The 24,038-nt window shown below is 41.1% G+C and overlaps 1 protein-coding gene across 2 annotated transcripts in view; it reads left to right on the top strand.

Moving 5' to 3' along the window:
- LOC6614274 (neuroligin-3) overlaps nucleotides 1-24,038 on the top strand; it is a 69,906-nt gene that overhangs the window by 31,127 nt on the left and 14,741 nt on the right. For both annotated transcript variants that reach the window (XM_032722183.1, XM_032722184.1), the window contains exons 2-4: nucleotides 3,468-3,828; nucleotides 4,939-5,822; nucleotides 12,089-12,252. In XM_032722183.1, the coding sequence (XP_032578074.1) occupies nucleotides 5,185-5,822; nucleotides 12,089-12,252 (802 nt within the window). In that variant the 5' untranslated portion in view covers nucleotides 3,468-3,828; nucleotides 4,939-5,184. The remainder of the gene's footprint in view (nucleotides 1-3,467; nucleotides 3,829-4,938; nucleotides 5,823-12,088; nucleotides 12,253-24,038) is intronic.

Raw genomic sequence — 24,038 nt, 5'->3', positions numbered from 1 at the left:
TTGCAGTTAATGCAATCTTTAATTTTTTAGTTATGTAAGCGTGTATGGTCATTTTAAATTTACTCTCGAGATGCTTTAAGCCGCAGGCCACAAATCCCCCGTTTTAATTTTATTTTTAAAATGCAGATGTATTATAATTCGCACACAGTACTTTTTATCCGCACTACTTTCCAGAAATTGTTTTCTATTTTCTTCTCGTTGACTTGTCAGTTGCGCTCTTTCTGATGAAAGGCAGTTTAATTTCTTCCTCCGTTGTTGTGTAAATCCATTGTTTTGGCCATTTTGGCTGGCAGAGGGCGGAATCCAGTCGAAAGGGCGAGTACTCGTAGTTGTGCGCTTGCATACATAAATAAGGAACGTGGGCGAGCAAAAAATTATAAGCCTTTGTTTGTCGGATGGCCAACATAAGGAAAGCCAAATCGCAGCAAAAAGGCGGCTGCCCATTAAGGCAATGAAGAGAAGCAGATAAAAAGTCGGAGAGTTTTTCTCGGATATTATTATCAAGAGACGAACTCTGACATGCAAAAAGCATTTGGCTAAACTAAAACGTAGTTAAAAAGTCGCATTATTTCCCATCACTTGGAAAGTTCTCCCACCCACTTACTTAAATCTTCGTTTTTTCGCTCTTCTTTGGTTAACTCTTTTGCAGATTGCATTTTTCGCTCATATTTTCTTGAAGCGAATTTCTCACATTTTTGCATAAATTTCCATGAAAAATTGCAGTTTGAGTCGGTCCGAGTATCTGTCTCCTCTTTGCTTTCATTTTGTTTTATCAGACGTAGCTTTATGCAAGAACAATAGTGGTCCCTGGAGTCATGTGTTGGAAACTGTTAGTTTACTCCTTGTGGTCCGAGGTATTTACTGAAATAATTATTATAAAAAATTGCAGACGGTCGATGCTGATACTGATGATAGGTAAAGGCTTGAAGGGTTTCGAACAAAAGCCTTTCCATATTACACTATCTTCTCTTCAATTTTCCTGGCCGTACACGGGTATTTTCATACCCACTTAGGCAAGGAAAGGCAAGACAGTCATTTCAATAAACTCAAATAACAATGCCAAGGCAAGTAAGCAAGTAAGTCAGAAACATTTTCATTTCCATTTCCAGTCAGACAACTGCTAAACAATTTCACCTCCCATCCCATCCCTATCCACTATCATTTTCTCCGCTGCCCTGGCATTCCTTTGCCTTTGGGTCTGGATTTCTTTTTATATTTCGTTTCGTTTGCTTCCCCAACTCGGTTAAGCACCAAAACTGATTAAATTTCCGGAAATACATGTCTGCGAACGTACCAATCGATATTCTATAAAGCTATTTCTTTTCACATACGGCCAGAGGAACGGGAACATTGAATATAAAGCATACGCATCGTTGGGGTCTTTCAATAAGTTCAACTTCAGCTTAGTTGATCCACACAGAAAAAACTGTTTGTAAGATAGATTTAAATCTATCAAATAAAAAGGAATTTTTAGACAAAATGTTACAATGTAAGAGATACAAACGGTATTAATTTTTTATGCCAACTATGTAGTTTTGGTTAATTCCAAAATATTCGTTTGAAGTTCTCTGATTTTCTTCATGTATCAAGTGGGTTTTATGGAACATGCGTGTGTACTTGCACTTCTCTTTTGGAGAAGATAGATTAGGAAGACAACAAATATACATTACACCTAAGGATTGACCAACTTTGAACTTTATTGCCCATTGTCTGCGAACCGCCTGCTGCCTTCTTTCTAATTGCTTGGCCCACAATTCTTAATTTAGTTGTGCTACTTAAGCAGTTTACTGCCTCGGCGGCAACGACTGCTCCTCGTCCGAAATGCCTTTTCATTCACCCTCGCCTCCACCTCAAAAGACAAATTAATGACCCTTGGACTGGGTAAAATAGCTGAAGCTGAGGATGCGGATGCGAGTGCGGATGCGGATGCTCCGCCTAGCTGGCGCGGAATTTATGGAGCAAAGAGCTCAGAAAAAGTTGCGGCAGGGCGGAAATTGCGGCCAGTTGGAAAGTCAAGAGACTACTTCTTGGTTTCGCTGGAGATATTATTCCCCGACCGACTTTCCATGATAAAACGTTTTCCATGGCAATTCCCTGGGCCGCTTATCGCGTTTTGATTTTTAATTAAAGCGAAAGTATTTCACAAACTGGAATTTCGTTTCGTTTATTTGCAATTAAATTAGGCAAACAACATGAAAACACTCTCGAATCCAATTATCTCTTCGAGAACCGAGATACAAATTACAAATGTGAATAAAGTCGTTTCAAATACTTGTATACAAATTTGAACTTTTGACAACTTTTTGTTTTCAGTCCAAAAGTTCGCAAAGAATTTTTGGGAAGGAATCAGCAAAGTTTGAGATGTTTTTCCTGACATGTAATAAGGCGGCATTATTGTTCACACAGAGACTTTGAGTGCGTTTGGGCTGACTCCTAGTTAGACTTCCTTCAATTATACTCAAAAAGCAAGAAAGTAAGCGGGGAACGGAAATGTTAAAGCTGTTGGTCGAATAAATGGATATTTGTATATTTGTCACAATTTTTAACTTAAGGATTCCACCGCAGTGTGACGGGCTCTCAACTCATTCACAATAGCAAAATAAAACAAAGCGTCTGTGCAACAGTGTGTATGATTTACAATGTTTACCAGGGAGTGGGCCGTAGTGAAGTTAAGTAAAGTCACTACTGCTGCGGACAACTTGATGATGTTATTTGTTGAGTAAACTAAGGAACTCGCACTCTAAAATCCCTTCTGTTCTGCCCCCTATTTACTTATGTGAGTCGACTTTCCCGCTCCTGGCCTGGGGGAAATTATATGCGGGAAATGTAGTCGAAACTCGCATAATAAATGAAAAGCACCAACAATCCAGCAAACGCCAGCGGTATGATTTGATGGAATGTGGGAATAACTCAATTTCCAGGAATAGAATTAATTCAACTAGTGAGCCGAGGATTATGGGCGAGGCGGCTGCCGGGTCTAATTACTTTGCTAATGATCTGCATAATAATTTACTTACACTTGAGGGCATTATATAATTAAAATTTTCCACCAGCTCCAAGTCAGTGATTCAATTAATACCCTGCAGATAGGTTGTTCGTCAAATGGGAAAAATTTTAGTTTGGTTTCGGATTGCTTTAATTAAATATTAATAAATCTATCAAAGAGACTTGACTTTCAAATTAAAATCAGTATAACTCAAATGTCGGTTTGGTTGCTTAAATAATATTGAAATACCTAAACCAATATTATTTTATTGGAATGCCTGCTTAACATTCTTAACAACAAAAGTAGTTGAAGTATTCTTCAACGCAGCGCAGTATATTCTATCTAAATATCTAGGCACAACTGTTTTGGCTCTAAATGCGCAAATGGCGCGTGCTGTATAATTACTGAGCATTGTTTAAGTACCACATGGGATGGAATGAAAGGTCTAATAAAGTGTGCCAATTCTCTGATCTGATTGCAGCATAATCCGCGATGAAAGGACGCCAACCGGAGCCCCAGAAGCAGTCGGCCAACGCCTTGTGCTCCTCCTCGGAATCCTGCTCATCGCTGAGTACGTGAACGTCTCCGTGGAGAATGTCCGCTTGCATGACAATTGTAGCGTGCCGGCATTCAGAAAACGCAGCAGCAACAGCAGCAGACGACGCGGCTGAGCGAGCAGTACGTGAAGTGATTCTCAAGAACGAGCGGGAGTAGGACGAAAAGGACGCTCTGCGGCAGGAGCAAGGACATCCCACATCCAGCACCCAACGCACATGCACGACAGGAGGGCTTAGCACCTGCACTCGAGCCGCAGACAGCAGAAGAGCCAACGCACGGAATAAGTAAGTGCCAGCTGAATAAAAATGCCCTTCTTCCTCCAAAAAGAATACGGTTACAAGGGAGAAAAGCGACAGGGATCACGTGCACTGCTGGTTTTCGGCTTATAAGACCGTGGAGCACCTTTCTCTGAAGCCATAAGTAGAAGAGAAGAAAAGGGAACGAATCGGGGGACTTGTGCAGAAATGAAGTAATAAGGAAATGTATCTGAAACTTAAGAAAAAAAAATATGAAAATTATTAAATTATAATTATAATATATATTTTGTATTTTGTAAATTTTCAACTATATCAAATTAATAGAATAGACTCTTAAACCGATCCGTTAATAAGCCTTATGCCAGTTCGGTTAATTGATTGCCAACATCCTTCGTTTAAGTCCTTTGAATTGTTGATCCAATGACCGAATGTCAGTCAGGCAATGAGAGGGCTACAGCTTTGTTCCCTGCACCAATAACCTCCACCACCACCCACTTCCTAGTCATTCCACGTAGGCATTCTCCTCGTGTTGTCAGGAGTCTCGGTTCTGCCTGCCTGCCTGCAAGACTGACATGTCTGGCATATGCAAAATGCCAACTGTCCTGGCCACCCAGCCCAGCCCAGACCACTTCCCTGCCACGCCACCCACAAAACCCCTTCGTTTGGCTGTTGTTTTTGTCAACTACAACAAGGGCAAGGACACTACACCAAGTGCAAACAAGGTTATGCTCCAGCTGGCAAACATACCAAAAAACAAGACGAATACGCAGTAGGCGGGGGATTCTTACCCACTTCATGGGCCTTTCTACTTCGGGGGAAATGCCCCAGTCAGACTAAAAAACGCCAGAGAGGAAAGAAAGAGATGGTTCAAGGAACACACTTCACTGAATTGCCTTGAAGACACCACAAGAGCGGAAGAGAAGAGCGGAGAATATAGGGCTAACGAATAGTTGAATTCAATGTAGCTATTTAAACAAGTGAACTTATAAATAGATATTTATAGATATATATTAATGAATGAAAGTGTGCTAGTATGCTTTGTAAATCCATAAACATTTGCTGAAAGGCAGTAAATGCCATCGAATAATTGTCCCCAAGCGTATAAATTTTAACCAATAACTTGTTTTTTCATTCCAGGTTTATGAAACTGCCATATATTACTTTGCACAAACCCGAAACAGAAAATTGAAAACGGAAAGCAAAAAGTGGGAATACTTGCTGAAACAAGCAGAGCGATAACCAGGCCGCGCCACAAACAGCTACTTGTGGTCAATTATACAAGAGCGGAGGGCAAAAAAAAAGGATAACACACCAGTACGGACATCAAGTTATCGAAAAAACAACGACAAAATTGCGACGTGGCCATTTTGACCAATAATAATAATGGTTATGCTGCTCTCGAAGCGACAACTCCCGCCATCAGCAGCAACGAGAACGCGGCGGAAAGTGCCGCCCACGAGGAGGAGGTCGGCGTGGGCGTGGTCATCTCTGCTGACTCTGGTCGCCCTGGATATATGTATGGCCCGATGCTCGGCAGCAGGCATTAGTTATAGCAGCAACAGCGGCAACCTGAGCACTTCGCAAAACAGTCCCTTGTCGGCGAATAATGGCGGACTCGTGCTGATCGGTTCCAGCAGCGCCACTTCCAGTTCCGTGCCCTCATTATCCCTCACTTCATCATCGTCGGCGGGCTTGTCGTCCCCCGGCAGCAGCTCATCCTCATCTTCCACGAGCACCAGCGGATCCAATGGCAACCGCAGTGGTAGACCCACTAGCAATAACAGCAACTTGAACTCGAACTACAGTCCGAACCATGATCAATTACCCGCGCAGCTCTCGTCGCGGATTATCAACACACGCAATGGCGCCATCTCGGGCGTAATTGTCCAATTAGACGGAAGGCACTTGGATCCGGTGGAGGCGTACCGGGGAATACCCTACGCCTCGCCGCCGGTCGGCAATTTGAGATTCATGCCGCCCGTCTCCGCGGCCATGTGGTCAGGTGTCAAAAAGGCGGACAGGTGAGTCGGCTATATGCATTTTAACGCGGGGTAACAGGAGCCATTACACTGGATTAGCCCAAATTATTTCCGTATACCGCAGAAACTGTTTTAAAATATTTATTCAAAGGGTTTAGAGAAGCGCAATCATATTTACATATTATATACCTTTACTTTTTAATATGGGTTTGGATCAAAAAGTCTTAATAGAGACGACTATAAAACGAAATCTAACTTTATTATACAACATAGGTAAATAAGTACATTTGATTTGGTTAAATCGGTCAGTACCATAAGACAATTTTATGCATTAATTAATCAAAAAGAAACCATTTCAAGCAAGCTTAAAAATTGGTCCCTCCAATCCTATTAGGAGAAGCCCGATCCCACGTCCAAGTAATTTAATAAATTTCTCGAGAAGTCTGCCGACTTCCACCGTCTGACAAGAAGCTTTGTCCATCTAAAAGCACTAAATCATCTCACCAAAGGGTTGAGTTTGATTTGCCTTTCAAGTGCATAAAATGATCAAAATGCCATAAGTCAAGTGCCGAAATCGCCAAGTCTCTCAAGAGTGCCCAACCATTGTCACCTCAATTAACTGACTCATTATTGAGTCAAGTGCGCAGGCGGCGGTCCGAAAATGCTGAAAGCCAAGTGTAACTGAAAGTAATGAAAATAATGGAAAATGCTACAACCCGTGCAACCCGAGCCGGCGACAACAATGGACATAACGATAATGGCTTCTGAAAGTAAGGAATATAAAAAAATGGGGAAAACACAAGTCAAAGGTCAACTTAGTCGGCCGACTTCCTCGCGGAATATCTCGCAAATTAAATATTTACGCCGTCCCCGGCAGCAAACAGCGCTACGGGAAAGCAGCAGCTACACAGCGGCATCTAATTTACAAATGCTCCCAAGTGGCAAGTCATTATTCACAAAGATGCCCAGAGATATTCCTGGCTCCCTTACTTCCCTGCCATTGTTGTAAAAAAAAAAAGGGAAGCGTACTGGGGCAGCAGCAAAAGTTTTTCCCCTTTTTCCGGGCACCAGACCCATAATGCCGATGGAAAAGGGCCGCGAAATCAGTACGGCACACAGCGCGGCCCGGCAAATAAAATATAATTTTTCAAGTTTAACAAAGAACAGCACCTGCGGCCCCGCAGCAGACTGATGATTCTCGCATTCTCGAATTTTCCCGCCAATTTTTGGGTAATTCAAGGCCTCCTCCGCCGCATCATCGTCGCTTTTCCGGATAGGTGAGAGCGGCTTTATTTGTCAGCGCGTCTTGTTGACAGCGGGGGTCAGCCGCAAAAGGAGCCAATAAAACGGCTTGAGTAATGGTCGGTAGATTTTTCAGCACGTCAGCGTAATAAAGTTGTCCACGGACAGTGGGCACAATAGGTCATTAGCCTGATTTTGTGAAATGGGAAACCGCTCAGGATACCAAGTTTATGTAGTTACGTGGTTTGACTTAAATTTCAATTTTAATTCTGTGGCTTACCATTTTAATCATTAATCTTTTTTGGAACCTTTGATTTATATTTTAAAGTTTCCTGATCGAGGCACACAAACAAACTTATTTCTTGATTCATTTGCTTACATATTTTTAAGGCCACGAACTAGTTTATTCACCTCTAGCCTGCACTGCTCTTCACCTGTCACATTCTGCCCTTTGAACTAAAGTCTGCCCTCAATTTCCACTCCCACACGAATTTAACGTTGCGTAGGCCACATACCTTTCCACCACAAGTTACTCGTCGACTTCCATCGGCCCCATTGCAAAAATAATTTGCCGCAACCACAAAAAATGGAGTCAGCGCTGAAAGTAAAAAAGAGAGAAAATTATGTCCACACATATTCCAAGCCCGGCAAAGGCAGCAGCTGTTCATGGCTTTGACAAGCCACGCGTGTCACCACCAAGCCACCGAACCACCACCACCCAGCCACCCAGTGTAGCACCCTCCACTCCCACTTTGGCAACCTCATCCACGCATTTTCCGCCACAACGTCTTTAATAAAAATGAAATAAATTCCTCCAGCCACTTTGCACTTTGGTGCTGTTGTTCCAACGGCTGCACATTGGTCCTGGTCGTTGCCTGTGGCGTAAGGATTATGAAAAACAAGCGGATTAGTGGCCAACCGCTCCTGACCAGGTTCCAGGAGCCCGGGACCCAGGGCTCCGGGGTCCCAGAGCTCCAGGTTCTGGCTCATAAACGGAGTGTAAAAATCGCAATAAACTGACGAGTTTTATGCATGACGCCAAAGTTTTTAATAAAGACGAAAGTAAAAGCTTGACGCAAAAACGCTAAGTGGAGAAACTCAAGTTAACGATTTTCCTAATAAAAAAGCGCATTAATGAATGGCGGGCAGGAGGTGCGGTAAGGTCCTTCACAAGGACCATCAGAATCTGCGTGCAGCAGTTTGTGAGGCATCTTTTTCGCACCGACAAACAGAAGCTTGCTCCGTCATTAAAAACGTTAATTCCAATTTGAGGCTCAAGAGCAAGTGGTAACCACAAGGATGCGGAGGGTTAAGGGCCCAGAGCGGTGGTGCGGGGCGGGAGGACTTCTCCAGGACATCAGCCGCATAAATTTCCGACTGACTCGGCGGCGGCGGCGGTACAAACTGTTGCCCGTTTTAAATGAAATTGCGAAAATTCATTTTAAATTGGATTTTATTTAATTTAACTGAGGCAAGAAAGCTTTACGCCCGAAGGAGATTTTCCGAGCAAGGTGTGAGTTCCAGGGCCTGCGACTCCGACTCAGTCTGTGTCGCCAGCCAATCTAATTTGTGTGAACGGTGGGAGGGATGGAAAAATCAGGATGAGGACGACAACCTTCTGGCCCGTTGGCCACAGGTAAAATTAATCTATTTTACGTGACGTGGCCGCAATGTCGCGTATAATTTTATGCGATCCGGTGCCCTTCGTTCATCCCCTGCCCATTCCATTAAGGTGTGCACTGAAAAAAAAAGCGCAATACTGGACAAAACATGTCAAACATTCAAACACGTAATGGCACAAATCTTCTTTCAAGCTTCCTAATTTAATGTTATGTTTAAGGAAACCCGAATATATATGAATCCAATTTTAGTTTTATATTTTTGTAAATTATTCTCCCGGTGTATGCGTGTATTTTTCTGCGTGGCTAAGATTATGCTTTTGATGTATTCAAGCCGAAAACGCCAGCGGATCTGGCCGGACTGGTGTCCTGGCTACCATTTACTTACCACAAACCGTTCGCACTCCTCCTCCGCAAAAGTGCGCCATAATATCCCCAAAACCCTGACCCTTGAAGCTTTGTCTGCTCTTGAGCCTCTTTCCCCTGCATGCAGATTATCCTGGCCTTCCGCTCAAATGTACACAAAACTGGAGCATTTTGGGCGAGCTTTGCTTTATGTTTTGTTTGAGAATTCCAAATTGCATGTATTTCGGAATAGCACAGGGGGATTGGAAGTATGAGGAGCCATGCCTATAACCTTGTTTGCTTTTGACCGCGTGCCTTGGCTACCGAGCAGTTTCTCACTGGCCAGGGTCACAATCTTCAAATTTTGCAAATTTGCTCAAATTTCGCAGATATCTGTTTGTACCAAATAATCTACCCTGAAAACAGGTGCTGTGCGAGAAATGCAATGCGATATTAGCTATTAGTCAGCAGGCAAATATGTTGAAAGTGTAACAGAAATGTAACAGGCTAACAGAATTTGGCCAAATTTCTCTTAAAACAGCTAACCAAATATTTAGTCCGGCATTTCAAATTGAAAATCTTAAAACCAATATATTAAAACTAGCTATCTAGCCAATAACTTAAGCTTGAACTACACCGCGTATTTGAATTATATGCATGGAAATTGCTCAATTTTAAAGGTGACAATATATCTGAAATTATAAAACAATGTAAATTAAATTCAACCCATGCCACTTAAAAGAGTTTTTGCGTTTGAAAGCTCTGTTTAATTTCGAACAGCAATCCAATGGTGTTTTCCCACTGCTATCACGTAACATCCCAGCGAAATGGAAACAGTAAGGCATAAGATGATTCTAAAGTAAATTGGCACACCGGGAAACATGATTATACGCCCCCACAGCTGTCTGTGGAATCTACAAGTAATTATCAAGTTTTTAATGCCCTGCCATTTGCAAATGCAGCATCGATGGCGAGAAGAACTCACCCTGACCTTAATTGCGGCACCCGCTTTATTAGCGCCACTCAACCACTCCCCTCCAGCAGACTACATACACATAGATATATAACCCGCCTGTATTGCGTGCCACCACCCGTTCTTATCTGCGAAAGTTCAGCGGTTGCAAAGTGGCATAAACAAGATCGCTTGCCACTTGAGAAGTGTGCGCCATTCGTTTGCCAGGGGGGCAACATTAAAAAGGCAAAATGTGGCTTTTATGACCTCGAACTGGGGAGGATGGAGCTGGATTTCGTTACCTGTCCCCTGGACCACTGGCAACCACTGGCAGCCACTACAACTACGAGAGAGTTGCCGTAAAAACTTTTCACTTTCATTATTTTTAATATTTTCTGCTCATCCAAGCTGCTCCAGCTCCCGTTCATGTGGCTGCAGGGTTCCGAGGTTGACATCATGTCCGCTACATTAAAAAAAAGGCGAAGGGAGAATGGAGCCCGAAAATGAAACTTTTATTACCTGCCTTATTGTTTTGCCATAAAATTAATGATTATTATGGCAATCGCATGGCCACCACAAGCGTCCATTAACTGGCGACCCACTGAGGGTCACTTCCAAGTAGATTCCCAATTTTCTGCGAGGCGTTTGGAATGCCATAAAAACCAAAAATTAAATATACTCGCCATGGTAAACAAAAAGCAGAGTGGGCGGTAATAACAAAGATAAAAGGGCAAACGGCAAAATAAAGTTAAGGAAATTAAATAAAATAAATTCTCGTTTCGCAATGTCATTAATGTTAATGCATTTTTGGATGACTGGAAGAGGAAGCTTCATAATGGGCAGCAGCAACTCTCTCTTAAATGCTACTATTGATTTTCGCTTTATGACAATTTGGTGGCCAACAGGAGCTGTGTCGGTTAATGAGTTAAGCCGCCTACTTTAAGGGATCCCAGCACTCAACTGCAAATTAGGAGGAGCTCTGACGGCCACAAAGGCCTGATGAATGGAATTGAGGGCTTTCGTCAGACAAATCGTATCGGCCTTAATTCATTAGTGGCCACAGTTTCCCTTTCATTCGATTGCCAATCCTTTAAAAGCCAGTACTGGCAAAAATCTTTAATTGCCATCACGAATTCAAGCGTAATTTTACCTGGGCAGCATGTCTTTCACGGGAATGTATGGAACACAGGTGAGCTCAACTTGGCCGTATGTGTATAACTCTTCCACACATAGATCAGATTAAAAACAAATAATAACACTGCCAGCTAAAAGCAGATGGCAGAATCTAAACCCTGGAACACTGGTGAAAAATATTTATTGGCAATTTATACTTTAAAATTTACCAATTTAAGGTATTCCAAGTTATAACTGAATCCCTATAGAATAAACAGTTTAATCGAATCAATTATACTGTATATTTCTTTATGGAGAAATAATACTATGTTATTTGTTGGAGATTTAAACTTATTTTAAGTAATCAGACATAAATATCACTCTATTGTTTAGTTTAAGTATTGTCCTTCGATAAGCACACTTTTTGTTCTTTTCTATCAGTGTATTTCGAATACCATCAGATTCATAAATGAGCGCAAGGCCAAAAAAAGAGTACGCTTCTGGCATTTGCATGGACAGTTTGTGGGAATAGATGGAGGAAATCAGTAATTGCACAAGTGCACACACAAAGGGAGATTTGCCAATGTGGAAAATCGAACGATAAGAGCCAAATCGAAAACCAATTTACCAAGATCGAAAATAAGCCTCGGCCAAAAGAAGAAAAATGTAGAAGCGAAGAAATGGAAAGGAGACGAATTGACAAAAACAAATTAAAACGCAAACTTTGCGTTCAAATCTAAAAGTTGTTATGGCCAAAAGACAATCACAAAGTTGACTTTGACTCGGGCTCTCTTCAAGTCATTACATGCCCCCCTGAAAAAATCCCTCAAAGATTACACAATTCCGGCAAATTAATCTATTTATAACGACATTCGAGGCCGGGCATAAAAATAAGCCTATTTACCAACAACTTTTTTCGCTTGTTATTTTTTTTATTTTTCGGGGTGAGGAAACCTTTTTTAACAACGAGCGAAATGCCATGATGGAAAGTTTCTCCTTTGACAAGCTGGGCACTCAAATCTTTTTCGATTTTGCAGATTCAGCCCGGTTTGCCCGCAGAGATTGCCGGACATTCACAACGAGACGGCGGCCCTGGAACGGATGCCCAAGGGCAGACTGGAGTATCTGAAGCGATTGCTGCCCTATCTGCAGAATCAATCAGAGGACTGCCTCTATCTAAATATTTATGTGCCCATACAAGGTGAGTGCGGGGCGAAAGGGGCTTTTGGCTAACACCAAATAAGTGTGCTATATATTTTTTTTCTTGCACTCAGCTTAAACCGAGAAAAATGACATGACCGTGTCGGGGGACTGAGTCTTGTTTATTTAGCACTTTGCGAGGCATTTGAATAAATTGGCAGCCGGCTGGCCGGGGGAAACTCGCCTCAATTTTTCTTTCCTCCGTTAATCCCTAAGGCCAACGCCAGAAAAGGGTTAGCCTTGGAGAAGTTTAAAATATCTTTTTTTTCGGATTTTTTTTACGGGGGTTTTAATATTTTTTGTGCTTGTGTTGCACGCAAATGGACAAATGCTTGAGCATTTTTCAAATTCCATAAGAAAAAATACGCTAAGCCGAAACGAAGGTCCTCGGTCCCGAATGCAAAGTGGCCAAATTTATGCCTAAAAGTATGTCTGGTCCTTTCTGGACCAAATCCAAAGCGATTTGCCACATTTGTCTGCAGCTGTTATGCTTTTTGAGCTGTAAAAGAGTGAAAGTAGTTGGGGATCCATTAAATTTCATCTTATAAATTGAGTTCAGTGTGGTATGAAATGCCCACTGGAGACTTGTCTTAGCTCAGTCGGTTTTGTAAACAAGTACAAGTTTATTCGAATTTACGCACTAAAACTTCAACATATCCATTAAAATATTAATTTATTTGTTCATTTTGTTTATTAAGAAAGTGTTTTTGGAATTAAATTGGTTTTGAGGGTCATGGAACATTAATATAATCCCACAACCTTCAAATACTTTAAATGTCGTTAGAAAGGCAGGCACCACTCATCTGGTAGTCGAGGGAATCCACTATAGAGTTCTTTAATATTCAGTTAAGTTTTATTCAGTTCTTGGGAAAATCGACTCTGGTTGAATCTGAATGCTCTTTAAATATTCAGTTCTTTTGTATCGATCTGTCTGGTTGTCTATACGTCAGTCTGCCAGTCAACTTCAGTTGGCCACTGGGAAATGCAACGGCAGCGAACTCCAACGAAGTCGCCGCCGTTCGACAGGGTAGTAAATTACATTTTAATTAAAACCCAAAGGACCATTGGCCGTGGGGAATCCGGACGTGTAACTGGGACTTAATGGGAACCATCAGCGGCAGTCAGTTATCTCAGCTAACTGAGCCAACTGGGCCAACTACTGAGCCAACTCTGGCAACTCAAATAGCGCGGCACCTGTCAGTCGAGGAGTCGAAGAGTGCACTGCGAATCGAAGTAAATTTGATTGTCTATCACCGTCTATCACAATTTAATATACTGCTCGACGGCAATGGAGGTTGAGTCGCAGAGCGACTGCCTCAGTCTGTCAGCCAGTTCCTCCACCAAGACAGTCGTCCATCATTTGAGGAGACAGTTGCCTTGATTTAGGCGCTGGCTTTCAATTAACTTACAGTTCGTCGGGGCGTATACTTAATGTATCCCTCTCCCAACTTAATGAAATTTAGATATATTTTCATGGCTTTTTGACATTTGTAGTTGCAACGTAATTCAAGATTGTATAATTGTATATTTAGCATAATCAAACAAAACAATGACGGTCGTCGGCTCAAAGTTTGATTAATTTACTTTTTAAATTTGTCATTTTATCAGTCTTGTAAAGAAATCTGTGTTTTTGAATTTTATGGATTATTTATTTCTTATAAATAATATATTTTTCCTCTATATACTAGTATATACCATTTATAGGAGTGTCCAATTTGCATTAGGAGTGTCCAATTAGATGAGTTTATATTGTTATAACAACGGTTCACTTTTTTGGCTAGCCGATAAGGAAAATGTCGCCTTGTCTCGGCATGAAAAATGAATAAAAGTAAATACCTATAGAATAAATAAAGATTCGCTCAAGTATGAAAGAATTTACATTTTACCTGCAATTTGTCTTCGACAGCAGATGGCAGGAAAGGTCTCTGCCGATGAAGGCGTGCCAACTCTGCTGAGTTGCAAGAGTTTTAATTTTTTCCCATTTACTTCTTTGGGAAATTATGATAAATTGTTTGCGCCGAAACTTAAGACGCGGACCTAAATTGAATTGGAAATTGTGTACGTTTCTCGAGTGCAATGCTCATCTTCAAGGGCAGCTAATTGAACGAGCAATTTGTCGAGGGCAAGCGCCAGTAAAAGGGAAAATTAAATGTCTGGTTTTGATAATTGGATAAGCAGTCTCTGAAAAACAGGACAACTTTTTGCGCACAGCAAAGGCAACAGATATAAGGACATACTTACAAGGGATAACAAACTCATCCAATCAAGGACCTTGGGCATTTCATAATAAATCGTTTAAAAAAAGTGGAAAAGAAAACCGGAGGAGAATATGTAAATTTTTTACAGTTTATCTTAATGAGCCGAAGCCTCCGATTTTGCCTTGGGTTACTCAACTGTCAGAAGGGCACCGAGATGAATAAATCATTATTTATTTTTGTCGGCTCATGTCGAAGTGAGTTGCAAGTTAGGCAAAAAAGGTGATACCAAGCTGAGCTAAATTTATAATCGATCATTGATGGAAAAGGTGGGTGGAAATTAAAAAAAATACAATTCAGGCCACACGATTCGGATGGCCACACAATAATATAAGGCTAAAAATTTCATTCTCTCATTTAGACTTGCCAGAAATTATACCGCAAATCGTTTAGGGTCTTACTGCACGGCTGAATGTCATAAGGATGAAAGATTGTGCAGCTCTTTTTGCGTGGAACACGAGTCCCTAAATGTCCTAATATGAATTTGATGTGTTAAAAGTGAAAAATATACTTTTATTATCCTCACCACACAGAGAAACACAGACGCATACGGGCGCACAAATAAGCACATAAATCTCTTCTGCCCTTTTGGTAGCTACTTTTTGAGCTCCGTTCACGGGATTCGACGAGCCGGAATTCGGGACTCTGGACTCGGACGGATATGCAGCTAGTTTAATCTACTTGGACATGACAATAAAATTTATATCATCTTAGCTTTTCTCTGCTTTGGGCCGCTGCTTAGTGAAGTCCTTTCTCGCCTCTGTGGTTTTTATTTGCTCCATGCCATCGCCATTGCTTTGCCTGCGTCCTGCTCCTGGCCCTGCTCTTCATTTGGACCCTTTCCCATCGCTTCGCTTCGCATCTCGTCTTATTTTTTTTTATTTGCTGCCTTTTTACGGCATTATTGTTGTTGTCGTGTCCTTCGGCGTTCCCTTTTAAGTCCTCGGCTTGTTCTCGCTGAGAAAAGCGTAGAAGGAAAATGTATAAAAATAAAAAAATAAACATACAAATGCCACATTAAGCATGATTTGCCGCTTTTCCAGGCAAAAGTCCATTGGGCTTTTTATTCTCCTAAAACCGTGCCCCTCCGGGTTTTGAACCCTCATCTGGCTTGCTCGTTCGTGTGTAGATTTCAAGTTTATCAGCTGTTTGAATGCTGGCCATATTTTGTGCTTAACTGCCTTTTGTTTGCCCACTGAGAAATGGCCGCTATCCCCTTAATCGGGGATTGGTGAAAAATGAATGTCATAATTTCTAATCTCTAGCATTTCCATGTGATTAGGCTCTTCAAGGCTCTTTTAATAGCGCATTATGAGAGGGCTTTCTTGCCCATTGACCAATTGATAAATGTATTCTTGACCCCTATATATTTGGAAATGGAAACAGTTGCATTCATGTTTTCCATAAATCCATCGCAGCATTGCTGCCTGAATTCATAATGAAATATTTCCTTTGTGTCTATGGTTTCGACTGAATCCAATAAGCCAATCGAGAGCTGCCGAAAGCATGTTTGATTGCGTAAACCAGAAAATAAACAAATATTTATCACGAGCACTGTACGCAAGCGAAGTGGGTCATTGGGATAAGTATAGGCACACAATATTGGTTTTCGTCTGAAAAGTGCCCTAAATATGTGACACTCCAACCAAATGGAAGTGTACGGAAAAAATATGACAATTTGAAACTTAAAGAATTATTTTATCTTGAACTTAAGTTTCTGTGTAACCATTTCGATTATAACCAATCCTCTCCTTATCCCCTAACCAATCGAATTGGGAGATTCAAACCCATCGAATATACATTAATAATGAGGCCTGGGATGTGAAAGGGGACGGGGCATTGATGTGTGCCCGAGTGCGTGCCACATTCCACACGCAAACGGCGGCACAAGTCAGTCGGTCTCGAAAGCGGAACCGGAAATCGAAACGAGAGCCGCCTTGTGCGTGTTCCTGTTCGCACGCGGAAATGAAGTTCTTCTTAACTTTTTTCGTCTGAAACTCTGCCGATGTAAGAGTTATGTACATGCCAACAATAGGCAAGACACATTCTGCTACACAGTAGCCGAATTAACCCGGAATAAAGCGGCCAAAGGAAAAGAAACTGCAAAGCTGAAAAAAGGAAGGAAAAACAAGTAAACTTTTTACTTTGTCGGCTGCCCGTAAACTTGGCACAACAAATATTGCAGCTGGATGAGATTGTCGGTGGGAGGGCGAATCGAGTCAGACAAAGACCAGAATGAGGTTACTTTTCTCATTTTCCTACGCCAGACACAATTGCCAAACGCAACGAGGGTGAGTGGGAAACGGAAAATTTCGAAATTACATTTATTAATTCCCCAGCCCCTGCGTACCATTTAGTGTCAAGTTCTCAAAGATTTCAATCAGCATTTGCATGTCTTTAAGCGTTGGCTTGATTTGTCAATGCAAAGCAAGCGGACTGCTGAAATTTTAATTTTACATCTACGGAACTGGAATTTTGAAAATTCTGCCACAGTTCGTGACGAAAGCTGAGTGCTTTTAAAGGCCACAAATATTTGAAACCAACTTTTCAATTACTAATTTAAAAGCCATTTTAATTGCAAGCTTAGGAAATTTCTAGAAAAATAACAGCTGAATTTATAATTTCGGTTTGAATATAAATGATACATAGGGAAGAGCTTAACAAGTAATAGAAACAAATTAGCATTTTTATTTTTAATTATAAAAAAATTATGCTAAGCAATCTTCAATATCAGCCAAGTACCATAGTGCATTGAATACTAGTACTACAGTTGCAGAATCTTCCCTTTCTAAAGCTTTTCAATCAGTAATAAGTAACCATTCTTGCATCTAGTCAGCTAGTCGTCCTGCAATCAGGGCTTAAACAAGGACCCACAAATCGATTCCCATCAGGGGATTCCCAGGACATAAGTACATAGATCAAATCGCTCATTTTGCGTAACTCCTTCGTCGAGACAGATAGTCACTCGTCCCTTGGGATTGTGTCTGCGTTTGTGTTGCTGATTGTATTTGCTGCTTGCGATTGCAATTTCCTAGGCTTTGCCAACATACAAGTATACAAGCTTCTACAATAACTCTGGAATAACTACCGACAAGTGACGATGGAAAGCCATAAATATGAGCAGAAAAAAAGCGGCTGTCAGAAAAAGGGCGTCGGAAACTTTTGTCAACTCTGTGTTATAAACGAAGCGCTTGACTACATATTGACTTTAACTGAAAGCGTTTATGTTGATTGTGTATGTGTACAAGTTTATGTGTGTCACCCTGACTCTTTACACTGGGAGAAAACTATATCACTTTCTATGTAAATTAAAAACAGCCAGCCAGACGTAGCAAGTTTTATTTAATTTCAGTTATAATGTTCTTATCTAAAAGAATTGATTACAGCTTATTGAAGTTTCCTGAATTTTTCTCTGTGCAGATGCGTTTGCTCATGGCCTTGCTTGCGTATTTGATTGTGTGAACGTGGAGCGCTATCAATAAATCTACAATGTGTATGAAAAGCAAAGTCTCTGCTGATGGCCGCCATTTAAGTATAAATGTGCGCGTGTGTGTGACATTTTTCCACTTTTCCTCTGCCTCTCACAGTTATGAAACAATGTTGCATGACACTTCTGGCATTTTCGTTTTTACGTTTTCGGATATATTATCATATAAATCCGTTGCAGTTTTTGTAGAAGGATAATACTTGTTCGCTAGATGGGCTTTTCTAGTTTCAAAAAGTACGTAGGCATTTTTTAAAAATAGAAAATGAACAATAAATAATACCAATAGAATTAATTAATTAAATTATTATTAATTCAAAACTTTTTGAAGTTGTTATCCGCGCTTTTTTCTTAGTTATACCTACACCTTACACTACTTTTCAAAGCACAGCATGTAATTAAATTTTTATTCAACGGAAAACTAAAATGTTTATTTTTAGCTTTGGGCTATTGAAGAGCACTTAATATTCGATGCTTGGTGTGTTGGATTTTATATATATTTCCCCTTTATACAAATTTAAATATTCAATATTGACACAGAAAATTGCGCTTTTAAAGCGCCAACCATATTTATAACCCCGCTGGAAAAAGCCACCCACAGCCACCTTGGAAAATGTGTATTTTTGTTTTTCCATCCCGGGGTCACTCACACAAAGTTTCCCATGTGCACACAACCAATCACACATACACTGTTAGGGCCGTGGAACACTCAAAGCCAACGTATAAAATATGCATGAAAAATTTGTCACATCTCGGGGAAATGGTCGAAGAGAGTTCACCTTTTCAATGGCCACTAGACCCTTGAAAGTGAGCTATACATGTAGTAGGAACCCAAGGCATTGAATTTAAATTGCGCATTAAATGTGACCAACAGAATTTTACCATTTCAGTGTGTGCGGTCAATTCCCAAGAAATTGATAAGTCAAAGTTCATTATTGGCTTCTTACGCCTCCAACTTTTTCGGTATCTGGATGGAAGGCTTTACAAAATAAGGAAAACTTTTCCGGTCAGAGTTGCGAGGGGTGGTGGCCAAATTGAAATGGAAAATGTGCCTGTCTAAGCAAATAGAACTTGCAAATGGCACACAGTCCCTGGAAAGAAAGCGGAAAGTAACTTTCATTGCATGCACTTGAAGCATTTCCCCCCAGACATTTCCCCGAAGGACCTTCCTAAACTCCTAGCTTACGTCCATGTGTTCGTGCACTTAGCGTGTCATGGTCTAATTACAGGGCGTTATTCTGACTGCCATTTTGCATGCTAGCAGTGCATTAGACACTTAGCCACGAATTTGTAGCGGCATGTTTGCAAACACACAAAAATCTGAGCTGTTGGCTTCAGTCGACCGGATAAGTGAACAGTTGACTTACGTATTTTGGGGATTCGCCTAATATGTGCAACAAAAAATATGACCTAAGACTTCCTGGCCGCTTTGCATTGCGAACTGCACGCCAACTAATCTTAGTTTTAGTGCAAACAAAATTGCATTTTGATAGTTTTGCTGGTAATCAAATGAGCAGTGTTATTTGCGCCGTAAATGTGTTCTTTACATTTTACATTGGGTAAAATAAAACGTTGAGTTTTCTTTGCCCAGAGTAATTTACAAAACTTTTGGGGCCAGCCAATGTTTTCAGTTGATTAGTCTTCTATGAATTCATGAAGCCCGTACGTTGGGTTTTCTAAACCTCCTCAATCCCCCATACTTTTACAATTGGAGATTCCATGAACTGCCTTTAAATGGACTTAATCGATTGCATAATCAAAATCAACTGTCAAATCGTTTTTAGAGATTTCTCTTCATGATTCCAGGAAAACACGCATTAAATTGCCTACAAAAATACTCTCTCACTAGCAACTCAAAGAAACAGAAACACGAAAAGCCGGCCAGATATCACACCACACATTGTCATTTATTACCTCCCGCACACTTGACTGCCTAACTGCCAAACGAGCGTATATAATATTTCATTATAAATTACACACGACTTACGTCAATTTGTTTTCGGTGGCCAAACAAAAGTGAAGTTCGGCAGGATGGCAGGATCCCATAAGTAAGCCATCGCGCGCACACTTACGCACAACACATGACGGCTCAGTTTATTAGACAGCAAAAACGGAAGTGGCCATAATTTACTAACGAAGCCATAAGAAGAAAATGGCCAGGCAAACAGCAGAGAGAATGGCAACCGTAAAAGAAAATTTATCAATCAAAGATGGCAGGAAAAACGGCAGGGGAAGGACTCTCTCGAATAGTTGTAGCAATAGACATAAATTTGCTACAACAGGCAGATCGAACTACTTGATGGCCATTAATATTTTGACAATTTCCCGCCGTATCTAGCGGATATTGATGATGCCGACGATGGATGAGTTTTTGTGCTTATTTGTTTATAACACATACGTCATGTTAGTTATTGATGAGCTTGCCATGTGCAGGCCATCAATTATGTGCGGACTTTTCCCCATGGGTGGCACAAGGCACACGGAGTCGTTAAAATGCAGCATAAAATGCGAATAAGAAAGCCCGAGTGTAAATAGGGTGCATATTATGCATACGCCCTGGTGTCCTGGCACAATGTATGACACATTTACGGCGCTGCAACAAATGCAGAAAAGTAAGCGCGTTTGAGAACTGTGCACAAAATGTAACTGGAACGCAATTATGTGGCAGATTCCACACAAATTGCAATGGGTCCGGGGAAAATCAGAAAAGGGAAAACTGTTAAGGTGGCGAAGCACTTGCTTCGATTTCAAAACGACTTCCAACCAATTTCTATTCGCCAATTTTTTCCAGTCCGCAATTTTCTTAAGCAGTTTTACGCCTGAACGCTGACATAATGTTGTTAACCGATAATACGTTGAAATTGAAAAGGGTATGGAAACGGAAGCAGAGGGGGAGCTGGCAAGGAAAAAGCGGACCCAGCACAGCAGGACTTGCAGTCGAAGTCAGCGGCAAAGCCACACAAAATCTCTCACGACAAATTGCATATTTCAATTTGCAACAACATTCAGGGCCAGGAGCCACATCCAGTCTCCCTTCTGGTCCAGACATTTTTCTTCCGCCCATCCAGCCCCCTTATCATCCCGTTGCAGCTCCACACTTGGGAAAATACCCACCTAATTTAAATAATAAAAGCCGTGCCTCAAAAGGAAGCTGTCGGGGAATTTCTGTTTCGAATAATAGTTTGAAAGCCTCTTTTTCTTGGAATCCGATTCTTTTGTGTCTTTTATCATTGCAAAATTGCACATAGATCTTGCTCATGCTTAAATGGAATATACATTTATTTAGTGCCTCCTCAAATGGAGAATTTTGTTTTACTGTACCATTTTTCCGCGGTGTGCTACGCATTTAAGGGCTTTCGTTTTTACCCACAATTCTTTTTTAGAAGTCATGTGTCTGCCGCATATTGGTTTCGTTAAAATGCACTCTCACCTGAGCTCTCGTATGCAAAACGCCGGCTGGCTGGCTTGAGCCGGAGTTAAGCCGATGCAAGGGTTAAGCGGTAGAATGCATTAAGATTAAGTGGTCGGGTTCTGTTTCTGGCCGCAACCCAGGCACCCAGCGAAAGATCGGCTCCTCTGGCCCGCAGAGCCATTTATTACGTATACGCCGGGTGTAACGCTGGCTCACATTAAGTCCCTACATGAATTTAACAGCTTGCAAATGGCAGGTGGAGCTACTTTACTGGTACTGGGATAAGTGCACCGTTAAAGAAACCCGAAAGGCCAATGATTCCCATCAGTAACATTTTAGCTGACATTTCGAAAGAAATTATCATACTCGCCTGGATTTTCCCTTTTTCGACGCGGCAAGAGTGAGAAAAAATTGAGCGGATCTCGCACAATGCGTTTTGAGTGAACGTGTCCGTGGGCATCATAATATTTTACATTTTTATGAAGTGCCAGAAGCTGCCACGGGGCCAAGGCAATAAAAATCGTATTTTGTGGGTTGTAAAAGTTCAGCAAAAAGCGAAGAAAAATAGCATATCAAGCACTGTTGCCAGCAACGTTTTATATTTGCATTTGACTCGTTTCGGTTCGTCTTCGCAGAGCTTTCCCTTATTTTTTCTTTTAATGATTTATCGGCATTTAAGTGTGGCGTGGGCCAAGTGACGCATCGTAAAGTTTTCCACTCTCTGTGTGCGCCTAATTTAATGCAACAATTTTTTCTTCACACTTGCCTGCCACTGGGTTTTCCCCAGCTTCCCCGCTTTCCTGGAGCATTTTCCAGTCGCATTTTCCGTGTGCTCCTCCCATTCAATTCGGGCTTATCAGAGAGGAAGCAAAGGGCATTTGTGTGGGTGAGCGGAGCCCGTGTGTGTTTGGGTGTTGTGTACATAAATGTAAATTGAGTTTTGGCGGGCAAAGTACTTTGTAATTTATGGCGTGCAATGTGCGTAAGGAGTCACGTGATAACTTCTTACTTTCCCGCTCCCACAGACGGATTCATATTTCTTTTATGAGCTTTTATGTTTTTTTATTTATGAGTGTTTAGTCGCATTTTGCATGACGAAATCATAATTTCATCTCTCCTTCGTTTTTTGACATTTTGCTTTGTTTCCTGCGGTTGGTTCCATCTAATATATTCGTAAAGTACGTGCAATATTTTAAATGCCAAGAATTCATCCGTTGGGTTTATTAACAATATAGAGCCACAGATTACTCGAGATTAGATGGCTCATTTAGGTTGGAATTGCCAGCTTTGCTCCAGCTGCGTACAGAATTGAAACTTTAACATTTTCAACTCGCCGAGGAACTATTCGAAAACTTTCTTTTCATATCATTTGAGGAAGTTGCCACCCCGAGAACTAGAAGTTTAAATGACTTTTTGCATTTACGAGTGTATTTGCCTACTCACTCGTGCAATTTGAGACAAATACTAAGTGGAAAATCAAGTTTCTGCGACTGACCACAGGAACTTTAATTGGAATTTGAGCCAATTGACTTTTGCCTAATCAATTTTGGCAAAACATTTTCCTGTTTTCCCCAACATAACCTGAAATTCCCATTTATATCTTGTCTGCCAACTGAATTATTCAATTCACTTATGGAGCCTTTGCTGTTAGAAGTTACCAACTTTATGTGCTCTTTTTTTCGAAACCCCGAACATGTTTGTGAAATCTACCAACATCACTTAAACCTTATATTGCTGGCAACAGTTTAACAAGCTTTTTAAAACTACAGGAAGTGATGGAAAAGGTCGAAAAAATATCGAAAAAATATCCAACCAGTTTCATTCATTTGTACGAGCTAAAAGTTTCGCAGAATCGAAAACATAAAAATGGGACGAAAAGAAAAACTTAGGCGAAAGTAATAAACTACGAAACCGAAAATGCACTCGCCACCTAAAGCCAGAAGGACGGGGAAAACAGCTCTGGGACAACTTCGGTTGAGGAGTTAAGGGGACCAGCAGCTTGGCCAAAAAGTGCAAAATGACGAAAAAATAATGATAGAAAAGGAAAACTTACGTGACCGTAACTGTGTCACCTGGATAACTCAGAGCTCGGCGAAACATTTCCACGGACCAAGAGCCCAATGAACCTTATATTGAAGACCCAGTGGCTCTGCAATTTATTAAATCGATACAGAGTGGAAACAAAAAGCACGAACAAATCTGACGGAAAATAAACTGACGAAGATCGGGAATTTTTTGGGATAAACACTTTAAACTCAACAATTGGCAGCAGAAAATTAAAAAAATTTCTAAAAATACAGCAAACAATGAATCTGCACGAGAGCATTGTTAAAATATGTATTAAACAGACCTGAGTTTTTATTTTAGTTTTCCGAAGCAATATACTTCGAGAACACAGCTAAATAATGCCCCTTGACCAGAACTTGCTGTACTTGAATGAATGTACTTGGTGTATAACAATGGACGACACTAAACTTGAAGCTCAACGAAATGAAATTTCCTCGCAAGAATTGCGATAAACTGAAATGAACTAGATTTCTGCAGCATCTTTCATCGAACCCAAGTGGCATTGTTTGGGGAGCAGGAAATAAAAGGGTATCTCTAAGGTTGGGAAAAGTCTAGAAACTACGACGACA

Source organism: Drosophila sechellia, chromosome 3R, assembly GCF_004382195.2.
Source record: "Drosophila sechellia strain sech25 chromosome 3R, ASM438219v1, whole genome shotgun sequence".
Lineage (NCBI taxonomy): Eukaryota > Metazoa > Arthropoda > Insecta > Diptera > Drosophilidae > Drosophila > Drosophila sechellia.
The sequence above is the reverse complement of the archived record's forward strand: the minus strand, read 5'-3'. Positions and strand labels throughout refer to the sequence as shown.